Genomic DNA, 19698 nt, shown 5'->3' on the forward strand with positions numbered 1-19698 from the left:
TTTTTTGTCCAAGCACAAACTGAAAATCTTGAGTTAGTGATTAATGCTGAAAATGGAAAAGAACCACAATCAACGAGCCAATCTAATGATTCGGCTGAAACACGAATTGTGGAACCTACGAAAGGAAGTTCCTTATACGGTAACCCGAGGAGTCATCAAACACCTCGGTACAGACCTCACATACAAAAGTATCATAGTTTCATTACTAACGGTCAACCAAAAAGGAACAACCAATCAAAAGAAAAATTCCAAAACAAAAAGAGGCAACACTATTCACCGAGGCAACACAAGGGTAGACCTTAGGGTAGGCCGAGTCCTTACCCGAATAGTGTCAAGAATTTCAAAAGGTTTTCCAGTAAGCATAAGGGTGGTGACGGTAGACTTTATCCCAGTGATGAGGGCTGGTTCATGGACTATGAGCCTATGACAAGAGCAAAGTTTCTGCTCACACATAGACATAAACAGACCTCATACACCAGGATAAATACGAATAAACAAACGCCAGCTCTCCAAAAGGTTTATTCACCCAAGTCTCCTCAAGCCTATTATGCTATTCCATATAGCTATCATGTTTTTAATGGGTACCGTGGACTAAGGATGAACCTTACAAGTTCTAGGTATGCATGGATGCCCAAGCTTACCACTAACCTGCAAGGGCCCAAGAAGGTATGGGTACCTAAAACAACCTAATCTTTGGATGTAGGGAAACGGGACCATATGGTACGTAGATAGTGGATGCTCAAGACATATGACTGGTGACAAGTCAGAACTGAGCAATTTCAAGGCGAAGGATAGTCCTAAGGTTGTCTTTGGTGGGAACTCAAGTGGACGAACCATGGGCACTAGAGAAATAACGAAGAATGATCTAACTATTCAAGAAGTTTCATTTGTTGAAGGACTAAAATTCAATCTGTTGAGCACAAGCCAATTCTGTGACAAAGGATATAAAGTGGAATTCTCTAAGGATCTTTGTCAAATCATTTCAGAAAAGAATCATGAAGTTGTATTAACTGCCAGACAAAGAAAGAACATGTATGTAGTCACATGGGAATCAGTAAAGCCGAATACATGCTTAATTGCCAAAAACAAGAGTGATCTAAGTTAGGAATGGCACCACAAACTTAACCATCTCAATCTGTTTGAAGGCGCTTCTCGTTATCTTTATCGGGTAAAGAATTTCCATTTTCATCTGACTCCTTCACAGAGTGGACTTCTCTTACTTGCGAGTTTAATTTCTTTGGCAGGCTCTTGTTGTCTAGTCAGAGATGACAAAGAGGATGAAACCTCTGATGGTTGATGCTGAGGTAGTCCCCACCCTCCAAGCCAACTATCAAAAGAGCCTGAAGGAGGTAGACGACCTGGCTCTTCGAGTCGGTCAACTAGAGTCAACCTTAGAGGCTAAAAAGAAGAAGAACGCGGAAATCGCTGATCTGGCAGTAGTTGTCTACAAGTTCTCTCGGGCCTTCAAATAAGACACGCTCATTGAGGCTCGCATTCAATTGGAAATGCTCGCCATGGAGTGGCTAATTTCTGAAGAAGGCAAGCTTTACTTGGCTGACTTGGGAGAGGAGGATTATCACATGGGCTTGCTGGACATGCAGAACGACATCTACCCAATCCTCCTCCAAAGAGACCCAAAGTTCACACCTTAGAAGTGGGGTCTTCCGGCTCAATTGAGCGAACTTCATCCTCGCGTTCCTGCTACCCCCGTACGTCGCCAGGGAGCCGAAGAACCGCTAGAGTCACTTCGAAGGGCTTAAACATGGGGTAGATTCTGATGGACCAAGCCTACCTGGACTCTGCCGCCAACCTTACTGCTGTAACAGGAATGGATCACTGCCCGGTTCTCTCCATTCCCAATGTGGCTGAGGAGGAAGATAATCCAGATGGCAGTCTGCATCATCGTCCCGGTCTCCATGGAATCACTAGTGACGCTCCCCCTACTTGTCCAACGGAGGTGGAGTCCACCAGAGTTCCTTAGCATGACGCTTAAGGCTCTTAGTTCTTATCTTTTTTGGTTTTTTTGTCTTGCCTACTCATTGTGACCAAAAGATAGTCAGCCAACGAGCCAACACTACCGGAAAAATTAAATAGTTGATCGGAAATATCCCTCAAGATAACTTCTATAAAACTCTCGTGTCTATTTTCAAATTGCTCCCCCCTTCACAATGGTTTGAAAGGTGTTTTATAGTGGCAGTGAGTAACCGTTACATCAGGTTTTGCCATAAATACATTAAATAAGCTAATTATGAGGAATAAATACCCTCATTATCTTCTAATCATGCTTTGTCCATTGCTTGACCACCTGATTCATTTCGCAAGTAACTTTTATTCTTCCGCCAAGGGTACAACTTCCTCTGACTTGCCCAACTCTGAAGGCCACTCGATCGGGCTATTCTTCAGGGTTGAGGATTCCAACCAGCGTAGTGTCAACCGTATTAGATTCGAGCAAATCACATCCCTTCCTCTTCTCAATAAAACTTTATCAGGAATTAACCGTCTCTCTCACTCAATATCCTTTATCATCGAGTCAGCCGCTAATGCCCTTCATCTTCCAGCCAGACCGACTGGACTCAATCGATCAGTCGATCATAAAACTAGGAGTGTTGCTAATCAAACTTGCCACTACTTTGATTTGTTTTGTTACCTCTGTCATCGATTACAGAGTAGTAGACTGGTAGTGAGTTATAGTATTTTGTCATTTTCATTGATTAGAGATGCACTATGCAGATTGTAAGTAGTACACAAAACCAATATTTTCTTTGATTGATGATAGTATAAAGTCCCTAATTAAAATATATTCGAAATCTTCCTCTCTTTTTTTTTTTGAAAATCAAAATCTTTCTCTTTCATCTTCTAGTTCGTGTTCTTCAGTCATGAGCTTGGGGCTTGGTTTGATTCCATTTGTCTATGTGTTTAAATTACACCTTTTTTGTGTTTGTCGTTACAATGAGCCGACTACGAGTGAAACTTTCGGCTACTGATTTCATAAAACCAAAAACAACGCAAACGGCGTCAGCGTGAAATAAACTAAGCGAAAGTACCATTTTACCCCTGAAAATCACGGTGCAAACGGCTCATTGTAACAGGAGGACCGCAGAAGGTCAAAATTGTAATTCGGAGGACTATGAAATTCAAAATCAAAGTTTAAGGCTATAGCTGGCGAAACCATCAAACTCGAGGGACCTTGGCTGGTATTAACTCTAAATGTTATGTTAAACAAAGTCTAAAAACATGCTAAAAACTAAAACATGCTAAAGACAAATCAATTAATCAAAATTCAATAACTACTTAATGTTCTAAAAACAAATTAGTTAATCAAAATTCTACAAATCAATTAAATACTAATTAGTTAGTCTATTTATTTAACTAGTTAATATTTTTAAAAAAAATTAGTTAATCAAAATTCAGATCTAATCACTAATACTAATCAAAACTAAAACAAATCACTAATCATTAGAAACAAATACTAATCAAATTTAAAACGAATAGCTACTGTAGACCTGCAGTGCTGCTTGGGTTTTGAATATTTTGTTTTTGAGTTTTTTGATTAATATTATATATATATATATATATATATATATATATATATATATATATATATATATATCTAGCGTGTCTAGGGTTTTTTTTCTTCCCCAGTATTCTAGGGTTTTTCTCCAGTTATTCTTGGTTTCTTCCGATCGTTTTCATCAGTACGTTTGCGGCTGTGCTTTGCTAAAACCTGTTCACGTTGCGACCGGTTCGTTACGACGCTCTGCATGGCTACGGACGGGGATGGAGTGGCGTCTTTGACGGAGCGTTGGGCTGACATGGTCCTGGAAGACAAGGATATCGACTTCGAACCGGTTGGGAAGGGGTTGGTGTGGTTGCCGAGCCGGAATCCTGGGTGGTTGTAGGTCGATTCCTGACGGAGAAGCTTGTGAAGGTTGAGTTTATGCATCAGGTTATGGCCTCGGTCTGGCGTCCGATAAAGGGGGTGCAGATTTCGGAGCTTAGGCCGAACCTGTTTATGTTCGTTTTTTACCATTATTCAGACGTTCTGTATGTCTTCGAAGAGGGTCCTTGGTCGTTTGAAAACAATACTTTGGTTTGTCTATAAGTGCCCGATGGTGTTCTTCCGGCTGAGGTAGTTCTGTATGCGGTCGACATGTGGGTGCATGTTCATGAATTACCTGTGGGCTACACGTCTGATATAGTGTTGGAGCAGGTTGGTAACTTTCTTGGCGTCTTTCTTCGGTGTGATGACAGGTTTGCGGGAACGCCATGGCGCCATTACTACCGCATCCGAGTGTCGATTCCAGTGTCACGCCCTATCAAGCGACGGATGCAACTAGTGAAGCGTGATAAGACGACCAGTTGGGTGTCTTTTAAGTACGAGAGGCTCCATTCTTTTTGTTTCTTCTGCGGTATGTTAGGCCACTCATACAAATTTTGCTTGAAGGCGAGGGAGTCGGTGATTCCGGTTGCTGAGTATCCGTATGGTGCTGGTTTGAGGGTTGGGGCCGGTCGAGGTGGCCTTAGGCCGGTTGGCGAGTCTTGGTTGATACCGGTTACTAGGCCGATGGTCGCTACGTAGGGTGAAGGGCTAACTGCTGTTCACGGCGCAGGTGCGGTTGGACGTGACAACTGTGTGGTGCCGGCTGTTGTGCATGACGATGGCCCGGCGGTGGTGGCGAACGCAAGCGTCGCCGCGAGATTTCGGGTGGCAGTAGGCATGGCAACAACAATGGTGACATAGCAATGCTCGACGTGTCAAAAAACTTGTCCAAGGCGAGTTTTGGTTCCCAGGCCCGCCCATCATCATGAGTATCGTTAGCTGGAACTGTCGTGGCTTGGGCAATCCACAGACAGTTCGCGAGGTTGTGAGCCTGGTGGCTCGTAAGAAGCCTGAGTTTCTTTTTCTGATGGAGACCAAGGTGGGCCGTATTCATGCTGAGCGGGTACGGGTCAGACTTGGTTACGAAGGGTTATTTTATGTTGACAATGTGGGGTTGAGTGGGGGTCTGGCTTTATTTTGGAGGAGGAACCACTCAGCTAGTTTGTTAAGTTTTTCTAAGAATCATATCGATGTGGAAGTGAGTATGGCGGACTTGTCGCGATGGCGGATGACATGTTATTATGGTTACCCCAAGCGGAGTAGGTGAAGGGAAGCGTGGGACTTTCTCCAGTCCTCGGCTGATAGGTCTGCTTTCCATGGGTGGTCATTGGGGACTTTAATGATCTCCTATATCGATCAACACGAGAAGAGGGGTGGTAATCTGCACTCGGACAATCTCCTTTGCGGCTTTGGGGAGGCTATGGATGATTGCGAGCTTATTCAATTACCATTACGAGGCTATCAATATACATGGGAAAGAGGGAAGGGTTCGGATGAGTGGATGGAGGAGAAATTGGATAAGGTTTTTGCTACTTTTGGGTGGTGTGGTCAGCTGGAGGGGGCCTGTGTGGAGAATATCTTGACCCGTACTTCTGATCATTCGGCTCTTTTCCTAAGTCCTTTGGGTGAAGGGTTTCCGGGTGGTGGGAGACGCAAGGGGTTCAAGTTTGAGATGGCATGGTTGCTAGATGAGGGGTGCAGGGAGGTGGTGCAGTCTGCTTGGCAGGAGGGTAGGCCGAAAGGTTTGCTTTACTGTGTGCAGTTTTGTGGTGAGAGGCTCCAGAGATAGGGGGTGACCACTTCCATAAGTTTGGAGAACAGATTAGGCACCTCCGGAAGACCAGTTGAGTTTGAGAGACTCACGTGATCCAGCTGCTTTGGCTGAGTTCCGGTGTATTGAGGATCAGTTGTGCCGTCTTGAGGCGCAGGAGGATGTTTTCTAGAGGCAGCAGGCGAAGTAACACTAGTTAAAGGGGGCTGACGCTAACACTAAATTCTATCACAGGTACGCTTCTACTCGTAAGAAAAAGAATCATTTACATAGGCTTATTTTGAAAAAATTTTCAAGTCTTTTGGCTCGTCTATGCTGGAATCTTTTTTCACCTCTTTAAACCCATGTGTAACACAAGCTGATAATGAACACCTGTTGCGACCTTTTGAACATGAGGAAGTTAAAGCTGGTCTTTTTGCAATGTTTCCTGATAAAGCTCTAGGCCCAGATGGGATGAACCCGGGGTTCTATCAGCACTACTGGGATGTGGTGGGTGTTGATGTGTCTCAGTTTGTGGTTAATTGTCTGAATACTTGCACCTTTCCGGTTGGGCTCAATGATACGAATGTAGTGTTGATCCCTAAGAAATGTGTACCTGAGTCTGTGGCTGATTTAAGGCCTATAGCTTTGTGCAATGTGATTTGTAAGATTATGGCGAAGGTACTGGCTAACAGAATGAAACACCTCTTGGGGGATCTCATATCAGAATCCCAAAGTGCTTTCATTCCGAACAGGCTCATAACTGATAATATCCTGGTCGCTGCGGAGGTGGGACACTTCTTGCATAGGAAGCAGAGTGGTTTGGTGGGATGGGGCGCCCTAAAGCTCGATATGGCAAAGGCATATGATAGGATGGAGTGGCCTTTCTTGCGCGGTATGTTGATTGCTTTGGGTTTTTTCTAATCGCTGGGTTGATTTGATCATGCTATGTGTCACCACGGTGTCGTATAGCTTTTTGATTAATGGTGTTCCTAGTGGCCAAGTTGTCCCCACTAGAGGGCTAAGGCAAGGTGATCCTCTTTCTCCATATTTGTTCATAATTTGTGCGGAAGGTCTTTCTTTGTTGCTGCAACAGGCTCAGGCTGCAGGTACTATCCATGGTTGTAAGGTGGCTAGGGGGCTCCCCCAGTTTCCCATATGTTATTTGCTGATGATAGCCTGCTGTTCTTTAAGGCCAATGCCCAGGAGGCAGGAGTTATTAAATAGTGTTTGAGTAGATATGAGGAAATGTCTGGCCAAGCTGTTAACTTCCATAAATCTAGTGTCTGTTTTAGTAGGAATACTATGGTGGAACATAGAGAGGAGGTGGCGGCGATTTTGGGGGTGTCTCAGGCATCAAATTTTGGTAATTATCTAGGTCTTCCTGCTTTTGTCGGGAGAAACAGGAAATCAGGTTTTGCATATATCGAGGATAAAATCAGGCAACGGGTTAATTCGTGGAATAAGAAACTACTTTCGCAAGCAGGGAAGGAAGTGCTGTTGAAAAGTGTGGCACAAGCTATGCCCACTTTCTCAATGAGTGTTTTCCTGCTGCCTAAGTCGGTTTGTTTACCTATTCAGAGAGCCATGAACCGGTTTTGGTGGGGAACAGGGAGTGATAGGGGAATACACTGGAAGGCGTGGGACCGGTTATGTGTGCCTAGGAAGTTTGGTGGCTTGGGGTTCAAGGATCTCAGGGCTTTTAATCTGGCTATGCTAAGCAAGCAGGCATGGCGGTTTCTCACTATGCCCCAATCCCTCGTTGCCAGGATTTATAAGGCGCGATATTTCCCCACGACTTCTTTTGTGGATGCCACTATTGGTAACAATCCTAGCTACTGTTGGCGGAGTATCATGGCAGCCCATACTCTAATTTGCAGTGGTGTGCGGAGGAGGATTGGGAATGGACGATCAACTCTAATTTAGGGACACCCATGGTTACCTGATGGTCCGGATCCGATGGTGGCTACTCTTATGCCTGAGTATCTTAGTGGCTCCCTAGTCTCTGGCCTGGTCGATGAAGTAAGCGGTTCGTGGGACTTGCCTATTCTGAATGATATTTTCATTCCTGGTGATGTGTCACGCATTGCTAGGATTCCAATTTCGCCAGCTTATGAGGATTCTTGGTATTGGTATGGGGACCCCAAAGGCATTTACACAGTCAAGATGGGTTATAGGGCCATTGTTGGTGATTTTATTGGTTCAACGGGAGCTTTTGATCAATGGGTCTCTCTTTGGAAGATTAAAGTCCCCCCAAGTGGAAGACATTTCTTTGGAGAGCCTTGAGTGGTATCCTTCCCGTTACCACCAACTTGCTTTTAAAGAGGGTGGAGGTTGATCCTACATGTCCAATGTGTGGGCAAGTTCATGAGGATGTTTTGCATGCTTTGGTTATGTGTGATTATTCTCAACTAGAGCTGTCAATACGGGCTGGCAGGGCGGGGCGGGCCAAAGCCCAGCGAGCCGCCGGCCTAAGCGGGGCGGGCCAAAAAAGCCCGCTCTTTGGCGGGCTTGAGTTTTGTTGGCCCGCCCCGCCCCGCCTAAGGCCCGCGGGCTAGGCGATCCCCCGCCATTTTTTTTTTATTTTTTTTGTAAATTGTTAATTTATTACTCCTTTTTTAAAATTTTATCATTTGTACATAAAAAAAAAAATTAAAATAACTTATACATAATTCACATAAAACATAATTCATCAAACATTAAACACTACATAATTGATTATGCATAAGTACATATCATATTAGTAACATAACAATAATAATACATGGCAAACAATAAACTATATATATATATATATATATAATAATAATTATTAAAAAAAAAAGATGGCGGGCAGCCCGCGGGGCGGGCAAAAAAAGCCCGCTCTTTGGCGGGCTTCAATTTCCGAAACCCGCCCCCCTACCTAGGTAGGGGGCGGGGCGGGCTGGCCCGGCGGGCTAAGCCCGTTTTGACGGCTCTATTCTCAACTTGTTTGGCATGAGGCTTCTTTACCTACCTTTTCTATAGTTGGGGATTCTTTTTGCATGTGGTTCTCTGCTGTGTTGAACTCATTGACCGAACAGGAGATTGGTTTTGTCATGGCAGTACTTTACTACATCTGGAGGGCCGGGAACTCTGCAGTTTGGGATGGTGCACTGCCGTTGCCGCACAAAGTCATATCAATGGCGTCAGCTTCTCTTCATGCATGGCGAGACATCCATGTTCCAACCACGGCAGCTACTGTCTACGTTGGAGGATCTACGCACGCTCACCCGCATCACTTTACATGATATTTCGATGCCAGCTTACATCCAGCCACCTTCAAGGCCTCTTTTGGTGCGATTTTATTCTCGGCGGAGGGCGAGTTTGCAGCAGCTTGTTCAGGGCCCCTTCTGGACTACTTTACTCCATTAATGGCGGAGGCAGTAGCTTGTAAAGCGGCACTAACATGGCTCCGTGGTAGGGGGATGATGGACATTGCGATACTCATGGATTGTGCACAGCTTAAGACAATGCTACATTCTGCTGCTGCTTCATTCTCTTACGTGGGGCTTATGCTAGACGCGTGCAAGGCGACCATGTCGACATTTAATAGTTGCTTTATTTCTTTCGTTCCACGATCAGCAAACATTATTGCTCACACTCTTGCACCTGCGGCCTGTGCTCAGGCTAGTATTTTGTACTGGGACTCTGTCCCTCCTGACTTGATTTCTAGTCTTTTGCTTTAATCAAAATTATTCGTTTGCTTTCAAATATATATATATATATATATATATATATATATATATATATATATATATATATATATATATATATATTATACGGGGAATCGGGGGCGGGGCGGGAATGCCCTTCCCTCCCCGTTCTCCAAAAATTTCCACGAACCCGCCCTGTTGGAGCGAGGATCGGTTTTCCCCGTCGGGACGGGTTGAATTGTTATTCCTAACTATGAGTGTGTGTATATTCAATATCTATATCTACACTATTGTGAGACTAATAAGAATTTAATTTGGACCATACTCATAAAATTTAACTCTAACCGTGTAGTTGTATTAACTATTCGGTTAACAAATATTTCAAATTGCCGGGTAATTAAGAAAATTTTTAATACAATAAATCATAATATCATTGCTGTCAACTATGCAACCAATGACTCCAACCTACTACTATTAATTTTCTCACTTGGGACATAATTGCAAGTTCATGTGACTATGTTTGCATTTATCCATTAAGAAGTCAACTTTCAAGAACTAAAAAAAAAGGGGAAAATAAATGTAGTAGAGAGCTGCCACAGCTGATGTGGCAAGAATCCATTGGTCTTTGCTTCTCTCTCGGAATAGAATTCTGTCTCTCTAGAAACGTCCATAAACTAAGCCGCCCCGCCGTCGGTTTTCTCAGAGCCGGCCAGCTGAGTTTCACCCGCAAGACTCGAACTTGGAACTCTTCAATGCCAATGCACCTTCTGAGCCGTCTAGGGTTTTCATTCTCAGCATTTCATCGTTGTTGAATCGTAATGTGCATTCATTTCACTGTGCTTCAGCCCTAGTTTCTTCAATTCGAAGCAGGTTCAGTCTAATTGAGTCAATGTCTGGTCCACCGCGGGAGAAATCGGTGAACCACGCCGAGTCGGGGGTCCGACTCGTGCTCGGGCCTGCAGGGAACAAGGCGAGATCGTTGGAGTTACGGAAGCCCGCCGAGAAGTTGAAGTCTAACAAGGTGGAGAAGTCGACGGAGAGCGACGGCAGAAAGAAGTCCTCTGTAATTCCGCCGGCGGCGGCGGCGGAGGGGGCCGATCAACTGTCGAAACCGCGGTTTCAGGTGGCAACGTCGAAGAAATGTGGGAGCGTAGGTTCAGTCCTTAGGCGGCAGCAGGAGCAGAGGTCTTTTCTGATGAGGTCGAATTTGTCAATGAATGCTTCTTGCTCCTCCGACGCGTCGTCTGAGTCTTCTCAGAGCCANATATATATATATATATATATATATATATATATATATATATATATATATATATATATATATATATATATATATTATACGGGGAATCGGGGGCGGGGCGGGAATGCCCTTCCCTCCCCGTTCTCCAAAAATTTCCACGAACCCGCCCTGTTGGAGCGAGGATCGGTTTTCCCCGTCGGGACGGGTTGAATTGTTATTCCTAACTATGAGTGTGTGTATATTCAATATCTATATCTACACTATTGTGAGACTAATAAGAATTTAATTTGGACCATACTCATAAAATTTAACTCTAACCGTGTAGTTGTATTAACTATTCGGTTAACAAATATTTCAAATTGCCGGGTAATTAAGAAAATTTTTAATACAATAAATCATAATATCATTGCTGTCAACTATGCAACCAATGACTCCAACCTACTACTATTAATTTTCTCACTTGGGACATAATTGCAAGTTCATGTGACTATGTTTGCATTTATCCATTAAGAAGTCAACTTTCAAGAACTAAAAAAAAAGGGGAAAATAAATGTAGTAGAGAGCTGCCACAGCTGATGTGGCAAGAATCCATTGGTCTTTGCTTCTCTCTCGGAATAGAATTCTGTCTCTCTAGAAACGTCCATAAACTAAGCCGCCCCGCCGTCGGTTTTCTCAGAGCCGGCCAGCTGAGTTTCACCCGCAAGACTCGAACTTGGAACTCTTCAATGCCAATGCACCTTCTGAGCCGTCTAGGGTTTTCATTCTCAGCATTTCATCGTTGTTGAATCGTAATGTGCATTCATTTCACTGTGCTTCAGCCCTAGTTTCTTCAATTCGAAGCAGGTTCAGTCTAATTGAGTCAATGTCTGGTCCACCGCGGGAGAAATCGGTGAACCACGCCGAGTCGGGGGTCCGACTCGTGCTCGGGCCTGCAGGGAACAAGGCGAGATCGTTGGAGTTACGGAAGCCCGCCGAGAAGTTGAAGTCTAACAAGGTGGAGAAGTCGACGGAGAGCGACGGCAGAAAGAAGTCCTCTGTAATTCCGCCGGCGGCGGCGGCGGAGGGGGCCGATCAACTGTCGAAACCGCGGTTTCAGGTGGCAACGTCGAAGAAATGTGGGAGCGTAGGTTCAGTCCTTAGGCGGCAGCAGGAGCAGAGGTCTTTTCTGATGAGGTCGAATTTGTCAATGAATGCTTCTTGCTCCTCCGACGCGTCGTCTGAGTCTTCTCAGAGCCAGGCATCGACGGGGAACATCAGCCTAGATAGCATGACCCCGAGATCGTCTCGGAGGAGGCAATGTGGCCCGAAAACGGCTGAGAAAGCTAGTAGTGAAGTTGAGAGCTTGTCTATGAGTTCAGATGATTTCCCTCTAGTGAAGAAAAGGTGTGCCTGGGTGACAACAAATACTGGTATGTTCATACTTCAAATCCTCTTTGACTTTCACTAGATTATATCTTACTAACAATGCCTGTCCACTGTGAAATTTCCCATACAAGGATATCTGCCACGGCCACGGCATTGATAAGATATCTTAGGCATTGATGTTGTTTGATAAGATATCTTAGGCATCAAAGTTTGTAATGTGTTCCTGTTTTCAATCATTTCATTGCATAATGAAATAGGGTCATTGACTATTTGTCTATCTCTAGAAGGAATATCTGTAAAAAGATTTCATCTTTTGGTTTATCTTTGTACATGGTATGTACTATGTACCATCCCTTCATTTTACACTCTCACATTTTAGGCAAGTTTATTTTTTGAGTGACAAGATAAACGCACCTCCACTACCCGAGTAAACCCCTCTTTCTAACCATAACCGGCAATGGACTACAAGGACGTAAACCAACTTAGGTTGCCCATAGTTTATTGGCTCGAACCAGGAAGGCCAATAGGCTGCCCTTGAAGTTTATTGTTTTGATTATATGAACTCATGATTGATGCATTAACCTTGCTGGGATGCTGCATATGCTTAGCCTTTCTTTTGCTTTTTCCTCCTCTATTCTTTTCCCTCAAAGTTGGACCAAGAATCCTGCCCTTAGAGGACAAGCTGATAATTAACTGTAAAGATGAATGCTTTAGGGCACAAGACAGCTCAGATAGGATTCTAAGATTCCAATGGTTTAGATTTTACATTGCAAAGATGACTGCTTTGTAAGCAAGACACCTTAAACAAGATTATTATTATTATTATTAAATATAAAGAATTTGGGCCTTGTTAACTACCGAAGCATGTGTGGTTCTGCTGTTCTGCCTGTTGCATGGTGAGCTAGATTCCTGTAGAAGTAGAGTGGCCTTCTCCCCTGTGATATGCATAAAAAGTCTGCCAATGCTCTTTTGTTAACACCCATCCTTTGCACAGATGTAGAAAGAAATATGAGCTCAAGATCTTTATTAGCTAATTTGAGGATTTTAATGATCTATTGATAGTGACATTGCTTTGACTTTTGGTAAAGTAGGGAACAGATTGTGTGCTAAAGAAGAAATACCCCAATTTCCTGTGCATGCCATGACATGCGGTAGCTATTACCTTTACCGTGTAATATATATATACCCCAAATTTCCTATGTATGACATACTTGTAAATTTGCATATTATCTAATTATAGTTCAATTGCAAATGGAGTACTTTTTTTTTTATCAGTTCAATTGTAAGTTGTTCAAAACATTTGTACTTGATTATGTCCTTTAGGAATGCTCTTTACTCTCATCAATTTTTACACACTTTCCAATTTATGAAAAGTAAAGACATACTTGCAAAGCATTAATTTCCAATAAGTGTATATTAAATATTTTAAATACATGTAGTTATTGACAAAGTGCATTTGTTTTCCATGTACTTAGCTCACGTGCAATTAAAATCTGTAGTTCTTTAGTATACAAAATGTTGGAGTTCTCTTATAATGTTTATTTTATAGTATTGGTAGTTTCGGGTTTTCTTTTACAAGGTTTTCTGTGAAACCCTCTACTCATTCTACAACTTCTTAGGCTTGAAACTCATCCTTCAAAGTGTTCTTCCAAGCTATTACAATAGCTCTGATATGTTTTTCAATCTTGTGAAAGTGTCAATAAGGCATAATTTTTTTAAAAATTCTTTTTCTTGTGTTATTGAAATACATAACAGAACAGTGTATATTGTGCCTACTGCCTAGGAAAATGAGGTGGAGACAAAATTGAGTGGTCTTACTATTTGCTAGTAAAATTGATGCTTTCTTGTACCGTGCACATCTAGTCCATGTGGGGATGAGGTGTTTACACTACATGATAAAGTAATGGTATGGAAATGGTGGAGCCTTTTGGTGCAACACATTGCTATATCACATCTCATGTTGAGAGATAAGACCTATCACATGATATAAAGCCAATATCATGCTGAGAGGTAATACCTATCAATCGATGTAATGCTGAGGCACAGACAAATGACAAACTGTTTCCATACACATTTTCCTCTCTCTGTCTTTACATGCATATGCTGTTCTTGAATGTATTTCTTTAGAAATCTAGAACTACTATTTCTCAAATCTCATCAGTTTCTAAACTTACAGTGTCAACATATCTGTTTCTGAAGCACGTGATATGTGGGGTTCATTGCATTATAGTTTTCTTCTTCATCTTCATTTTTTCCCAAATACAAATTGGAAGTCTTTTGCTATAAATGATTATCAAGATTACTAAATCCTCTAAAACTGGAAGTAATAATTTAAACACCATAATTATCTTTTAAAAAAATACCATAATTATCCAATTAAATTATATGAGGATATCATCACATAAGAAGAAATATCTAGACGAAAAAAACTAACATTTTATTTATTGCTAAAAATAAGTGTTATCAATGTGATAATGAACTTCTACTTGGTGATGGTCTGAAATCCCTGGTGGTTATGAAATTCTCTTGCTTTCATTGCAACCATGACAACTTGATAATTTATGTTTTCTATGCATTAAGCAATTGAAAAGGTAATTCTTATAAATCACGTTCAATTTCAAAAAATACATGATTGTGTCTGGTATTTTGTGGCCTTGTTTTTCATTATTTATTTTTGCTATATTTGTGCTAAAAGGCTTTTATAGTATCAGCTAAAATATTTGCTATGAAGTACATATTCTTATCGGAGATATTTGCCAACATGAATGGTAGGTCTGTTAATGTTAGTGGCAATGGATCATATTCTGTATATCCCAGTCCGAGTTCCTCTAGGATATACTTTTGCTTTAATTTTATTTTGCCGACTGTCTAATTCTAGACTTGGCTCACTATGTCTAATCACAACTTTTTTTGCTAATCTTGTTTTGTACAATATACTTATTGAGATTCCTCTACTAATTGACTTAATTCCTAAACAGATCCGCTATATGCTGCTTTTCATGATGAGGAATGGGGAGTTCCTGTCCATGATGATAGGTAGGCATCATACTTTTCGGTATTTTGCTTATTCTTGTATAGTCTGCAATATAACGGGCCTACTCTTTTATATGATCTTCTCAGTTGATAGTGACAATTTGCAGGAATCTTTTCGAACTACTTAGTTTATGCACAGCATTATCAGAACTTTCATGGCCGACCATTCTAAGTAGACGACAGGCATTCAGGTAACAATGGAACTTTCTATGATGTTTAGGGCAATTAGTACAGGTGTTATTTTCCGAGACTTAGATTGAATTATTTGTTATGCAGAGAAGTGTTCCAAAATTTTGATCCTGTTGCTGTCTCAAAACTGAATGAAAAGAAGATAATGGTTCCAGGAAATCCCGCCAGCTCTCTTTTGTCAGAGTTAAAGCTGCGGGCAATTATTGAAAATGCCCGCCATGTATGTAAGGTAAGTGTCATTTTCCATCTAGATTACCAATTCATTCCATCCAGAAGTATAAAGTGGTAGTTAGTGTTAATAATATATGCTCTTAATGCAGATAATTGATGAGATTGGGTCCTTCGACAAATACATTTGGGGTTTTGTAAACCACAGGCCTATAGTTGGTCAGTTCCGATACCCAAGACAAGTTCCAATCAAGACATCAAAAGCTGAAGCGATAAGCAAAGACCTAGTCAGAAGAGGTTTCCGAGGAGTTGGACCCACGGTCATTTACTCCTTCATGCAGGTTTCTGGAATCACAAATGACCATCTCATCAGTTGCTTTAGATTCCAGGAATGTATGGCGTGTGGCAATGCAAGGAACAAAGGCGATAGCCTCAGTGCCGCCAAGCTCAAGGTAAAACAACCTGAGGATGACGACTCTGAACTTGGACTAGTAAGAGCTATTGACAACTCGAGCTTATCCACATAGATTTCTTTTTAATTCCATGCATCGAAATATATACATACATGAGTAATTTCCTGCTGTCCTGCCCTTCTGTATTATAATATTCCTTGTACAAATCACTGTGAACCTATAATGTTCATTGCTTTTTACTAGATCATAAACCGATTTGCGAGTTAAGAAGTCATTGACATACTCTTCATCATTGCTTGTCCTGTTGTGTTTTTGTGAAACTTAAGATTAGTACATAGTGAATGTGTCATTTCCAGGTTTTGGTCAAGTTGAGTTGGTAGATAGTTGATTATCTGATGGCTTCTAGAAGGTAGACTAGTTTGAAATCTCTTGCCCACAAAAAGTGAGTCTTCTGTCTCGACAGGATGGTGGATGAATAAATTATGGTGACTCAGTGATCTCTTAGGTGAGAGGACTCGTGTTTGGTGTCTATAAGAAGCTACCACATTAAGTGTTACTCTCACGCTGCGACTGTCGAACTTCAATTATATAACTTTGTTAATAATTTACTACTTGAGTACCAAATAAGTTGTCTTTGTGAGCGATAGAGTAGTTTCTTTCCGGCAATAAACTCTATAACTCCTGCGTAGGGTCGAGTCTTTCTTGTTTAGGTGGTGTCAATGTCATCTTTTAAAGTATCCAATGCTCTTATGAAGGACCACAAGAAGCTTCTTTCTGTCTTATCCTATGGACTCTGGTTTCACGTGCATTTTTTTTTTTTACAGATGTTTATCTATTCTTGTACAGTTTTGTACTGTGTAAGATGCAACTAGTTTTTGGTATTCAAAAGAGTTGTGATCATTTGTGATAAGATTGAACTAATTTTCAGTAGTTAAAATATTCGTAATAAGACTAAACTAATTTTTAGTAGGTCGAGATAAGATTAAATTAGTTTTCGGTGGTCAAAAAGGTTGTCGTAAGATCTATTTAATTTTCGGTGTTGTGATAAGATCGAAACTAATTTTTGCAAACGAAAAAAATTGTGATAAAATCAAACTAGTTTTCGGTAGCCGAACGAGATGTGATAAGATCAACTAGCTTTTGGTAGCCAAAGGTGGTAAGATACTAAACTAAACTACTCCCTCTATTTTATCTATCTTACTTATTATTTATTGGTCAAATCAATTCTTTCTTTACTTATTTTGAAAAATTAAATTATAAATAACTTCAGATAAGTCTCACTAACCGAATCCGACATATAAAATGGGACGGAGTAAGTAGTTTTTAGTAGATGAAAGAGTTGTGATAAGACTAAACTAGTTTCCAGTAGTCGAAGCAATTGTGACAAGACCGAACTAGATTTTGGTAGCTGAATGGATTGTGAAAATATGATAATTTGACGTAAAAGAGTTGTGATAAGATTTAACTAATTTCTAGTAGCTGAAAGTGTCATGATAACTCTGGATAAAATTTAATTACTTTTCGACGTTTGTGAAGTATATGAGAGATGTAAATAGTGTAATGGCATAAATTTCAAAGAATTAGCAAAAATAGTCAAGCAAAGTTGGTAAGAATTCTTAATTGTGATTTGAAGTCTTGAATTCAACCACTTGAGTAATCCAATCAAAAGTAGCCTTGAAGCTCTTAGCTACCCATCCATATGGTATGGGTCCCTCTTCAACATTGATGTATACCCTAAACTGGTATTTACATTAATTCAACTACTTCTACTTCACTTCAAACCTTTCCATTCGTCAAAGACTATCACAAAAACAACTGCAATGCTTCTATAGTAATTTTTTGTTTACCATTTTTCTGTCTGATTATGAGGAAAGATTAACTTTCCGGAAATGGCGGCTGCAAGAGCTGCTTTGAAGCTGGGATCTTTTGTCAAGGAAGAAGCCATCTGTTCTATCAAGAATTGGTGGAAGTCCGGTCTGTCTGCCGCCGGCGGCAATACTCTGGCGGCGGCGGCGATGGGTAATGATGGTTTGGGTTTGGGGTCTGTTAAGTCAAGGGTGATGGTTGGTCCTGAGGAGTTGAGAGTGGTGAGGGCTGAGGTGGTGCTAGGGGCCGGAGCAGAACGGGCAGGCGGAGTGGATGATTGATCCATCTTTGAGGGGTGTGGGTGGTTGTGCTCTCCCTCATAGGTCGCCACCAAAACCGACTGATCTTCCACGCTTCTCTGAACTTTTTTCTTGACTGGGCAGGTGGGAGCAAAAGAGCATTTGAAGTAAGCTCTGGGCGATGGATTATCTCTAGTCACCTTCTGCCCATATTTCCTCCATTGATACCCATCCTTCACAATCTGCAAATTAAACACACAACAAATTTTCCATTAGATGCTGGATTCGACTCTTTATTGGTCTCAGCCTAACAATTTTTAGTTACTGGGTGTTAGACTTAGGTCCTGTTTGGTAAATAATCAGTCTATCAGTCAATTTTGGCGTATTTGACAATTATTAGTCGGTAAATAATAAGCTTTTTGTAACTTTAAAATGCTAAAATTCAAAAGGCTACTTAAAAGTACCTTTTCAATTAGTTTTCTGAGAAAAGAAATTATACCACATAACTATCAGCTAATTTATCAAACAATTTTCTAGAATCAGCCAATTTTATCAACAAATCATACTTTCTAATCCAAACAGTTATCAAAAAGGGCCTTGGCCTTTACCGGACTTTGCCTAACAAAACATCACTCATAAACTAATTTCTTGAATCTTAATTGGACTTACCAGGCCGGTATCAGAGGATTCCGTCCGGACATAAACCTTGGAGGTCTTAGATTTGATGTGCTGTGGTTGTTGTTGATGGTGTTGTTGTTCCTCCCTGGGTTTCTTGACAGAATCTTCATCACTGGAGCTGCTCTCCGAGTGTTGTCCTCCATTATTATTAACGTTGTTGCTCTCCGATTTCCTCTTTCTTGATCCCAGAACACCCACAGGGCTACTGTTTTCCTCACATCCATTATTGTTCTTCATCATGTACTTATATTTCTCCCTCAAAACATTGTAATTCTCACACATGATTGTCAGCATTTCCGTCAGTTTCTTGTTCTCCGCACTCACTCTATTCAACTCCTCCACTAGACCATCCGCCTGAAATTAACCAAACCACTTCAAAATCATACCAAATTTTCACCCACTAAAAAAAATCAGAAACCTCTAAAAACCCAAAATTTTGAACCATCAAAAAGTGATCAGAAACTTTTAAAAATCCCAAATAGAAAATAATATTTTTATTATGGGGCATATATATAATATGGTCCTTGAGCATAGTATATAACAAAGAAGTGAAAGATAAGATATGAATTGAATCTACACGAACCTCATTTTTGATTGCCATGTTGATGCCCAACCCAATGAAATTGCTCTCCACTTCTTGCTTCTAAAAGTGAGGAAAGAAAACACACAACTTTAGCCAAAACATTAAAACAACCTCGTATATATGTTTTCTTGAACGACAAAACACAAAACCATGCAATAATCCACCACGTACCGGCGGTAGTCCGGCATCTCCGGCCGGCCGGAGAGGTTTTATGTTGAGATCCAACGAAGTATCAACCAAGCTAGTAAACTCCATGGCTGCAAATCCCCAAGAATACTCCTCCGAAGATCTTAAGAAAGCCCAAGTTAATTGTTGGGTTCAATGAAGAGAAGATACACACATATATAATATGGAGTTTGGGGGAAAGTAAAATGTAGTTGATAAGATACTGCTCACCAAATTGAATATATTTATAAAGAAATTAAACCTAAAAAATGTGTTTAATACTATGCTGTTGGCCGCTAGCAGAGATATTTGGTAAAATTTTCCAGAAAAGTAAGGAGTAATGCTTTCTTGTCGGCTTCGACAGTTTGACTTTCTTTGTCTTAGTCAAAGTCAAGCCATCCCTAGGAAATATGGAAGAAAGTAGAATACCAATAAATAATTTATTAAAATAAATT

At 41.1% G+C, this 19698-nt stretch overlaps 3 protein-coding genes across 3 annotated transcripts; 2 read left to right on the forward strand and 1 right to left on the reverse strand.

Moving 5' to 3' along the window:
* Positions 1 to 6878: 6878 nt before the first annotated feature.
* On the forward strand, positions 6879 to 7556 carry LOC116010937 (uncharacterized mitochondrial protein AtMg00310-like). The gene has a single exon (XM_031250430.1). The coding sequence runs from the start codon at positions 6879 to 6881 to the stop codon at positions 7554 to 7556; it is 678 nt and encodes a 225-aa protein (XP_031106290.1).
* A 3541-nt stretch (positions 7557 to 11097) lies between these two features.
* LOC116011406 (probable GMP synthase [glutamine-hydrolyzing]) lies at positions 11098 to 16001 on the forward strand. Its single transcript, XM_031250968.1, has 5 exons — positions 11098 to 11953; positions 14888 to 14945; positions 15050 to 15133; positions 15219 to 15360; positions 15452 to 16001. Exons 1-5 carry the CDS (start codon positions 11407 to 11409, stop codon positions 15824 to 15826), a joined length of 1206 nt encoding a protein of 401 aa, XP_031106828.1. The 5' UTR covers positions 11098 to 11406; the 3' UTR covers positions 15827 to 16001.
* A 1301-nt stretch (positions 16002 to 17302) lies between these two features.
* On the reverse strand, positions 17303 to 19461 carry LOC116011063 (probable WRKY transcription factor 40). Its single transcript, XM_031250574.1, has 4 exons — positions 19250 to 19461; positions 19079 to 19138; positions 18487 to 18849; positions 17303 to 18059 (listed from the first exon to the last, which is right to left on the reverse strand). Exons 1-4 carry the CDS (start codon positions 19331 to 19333, stop codon positions 17556 to 17558), a joined length of 1011 nt encoding a protein of 336 aa, XP_031106434.1. The 5' UTR covers positions 19334 to 19461; the 3' UTR covers positions 17303 to 17555.
* Between the last annotated feature and the right edge of the window lie 237 nt (positions 19462 to 19698).

Source organism: Ipomoea triloba, chromosome 2, assembly GCF_003576645.1.
Source record: "Ipomoea triloba cultivar NCNSP0323 chromosome 2, ASM357664v1".
Taxonomy (NCBI): Eukaryota; Viridiplantae; Streptophyta; class Magnoliopsida; order Solanales; family Convolvulaceae; genus Ipomoea; species Ipomoea triloba.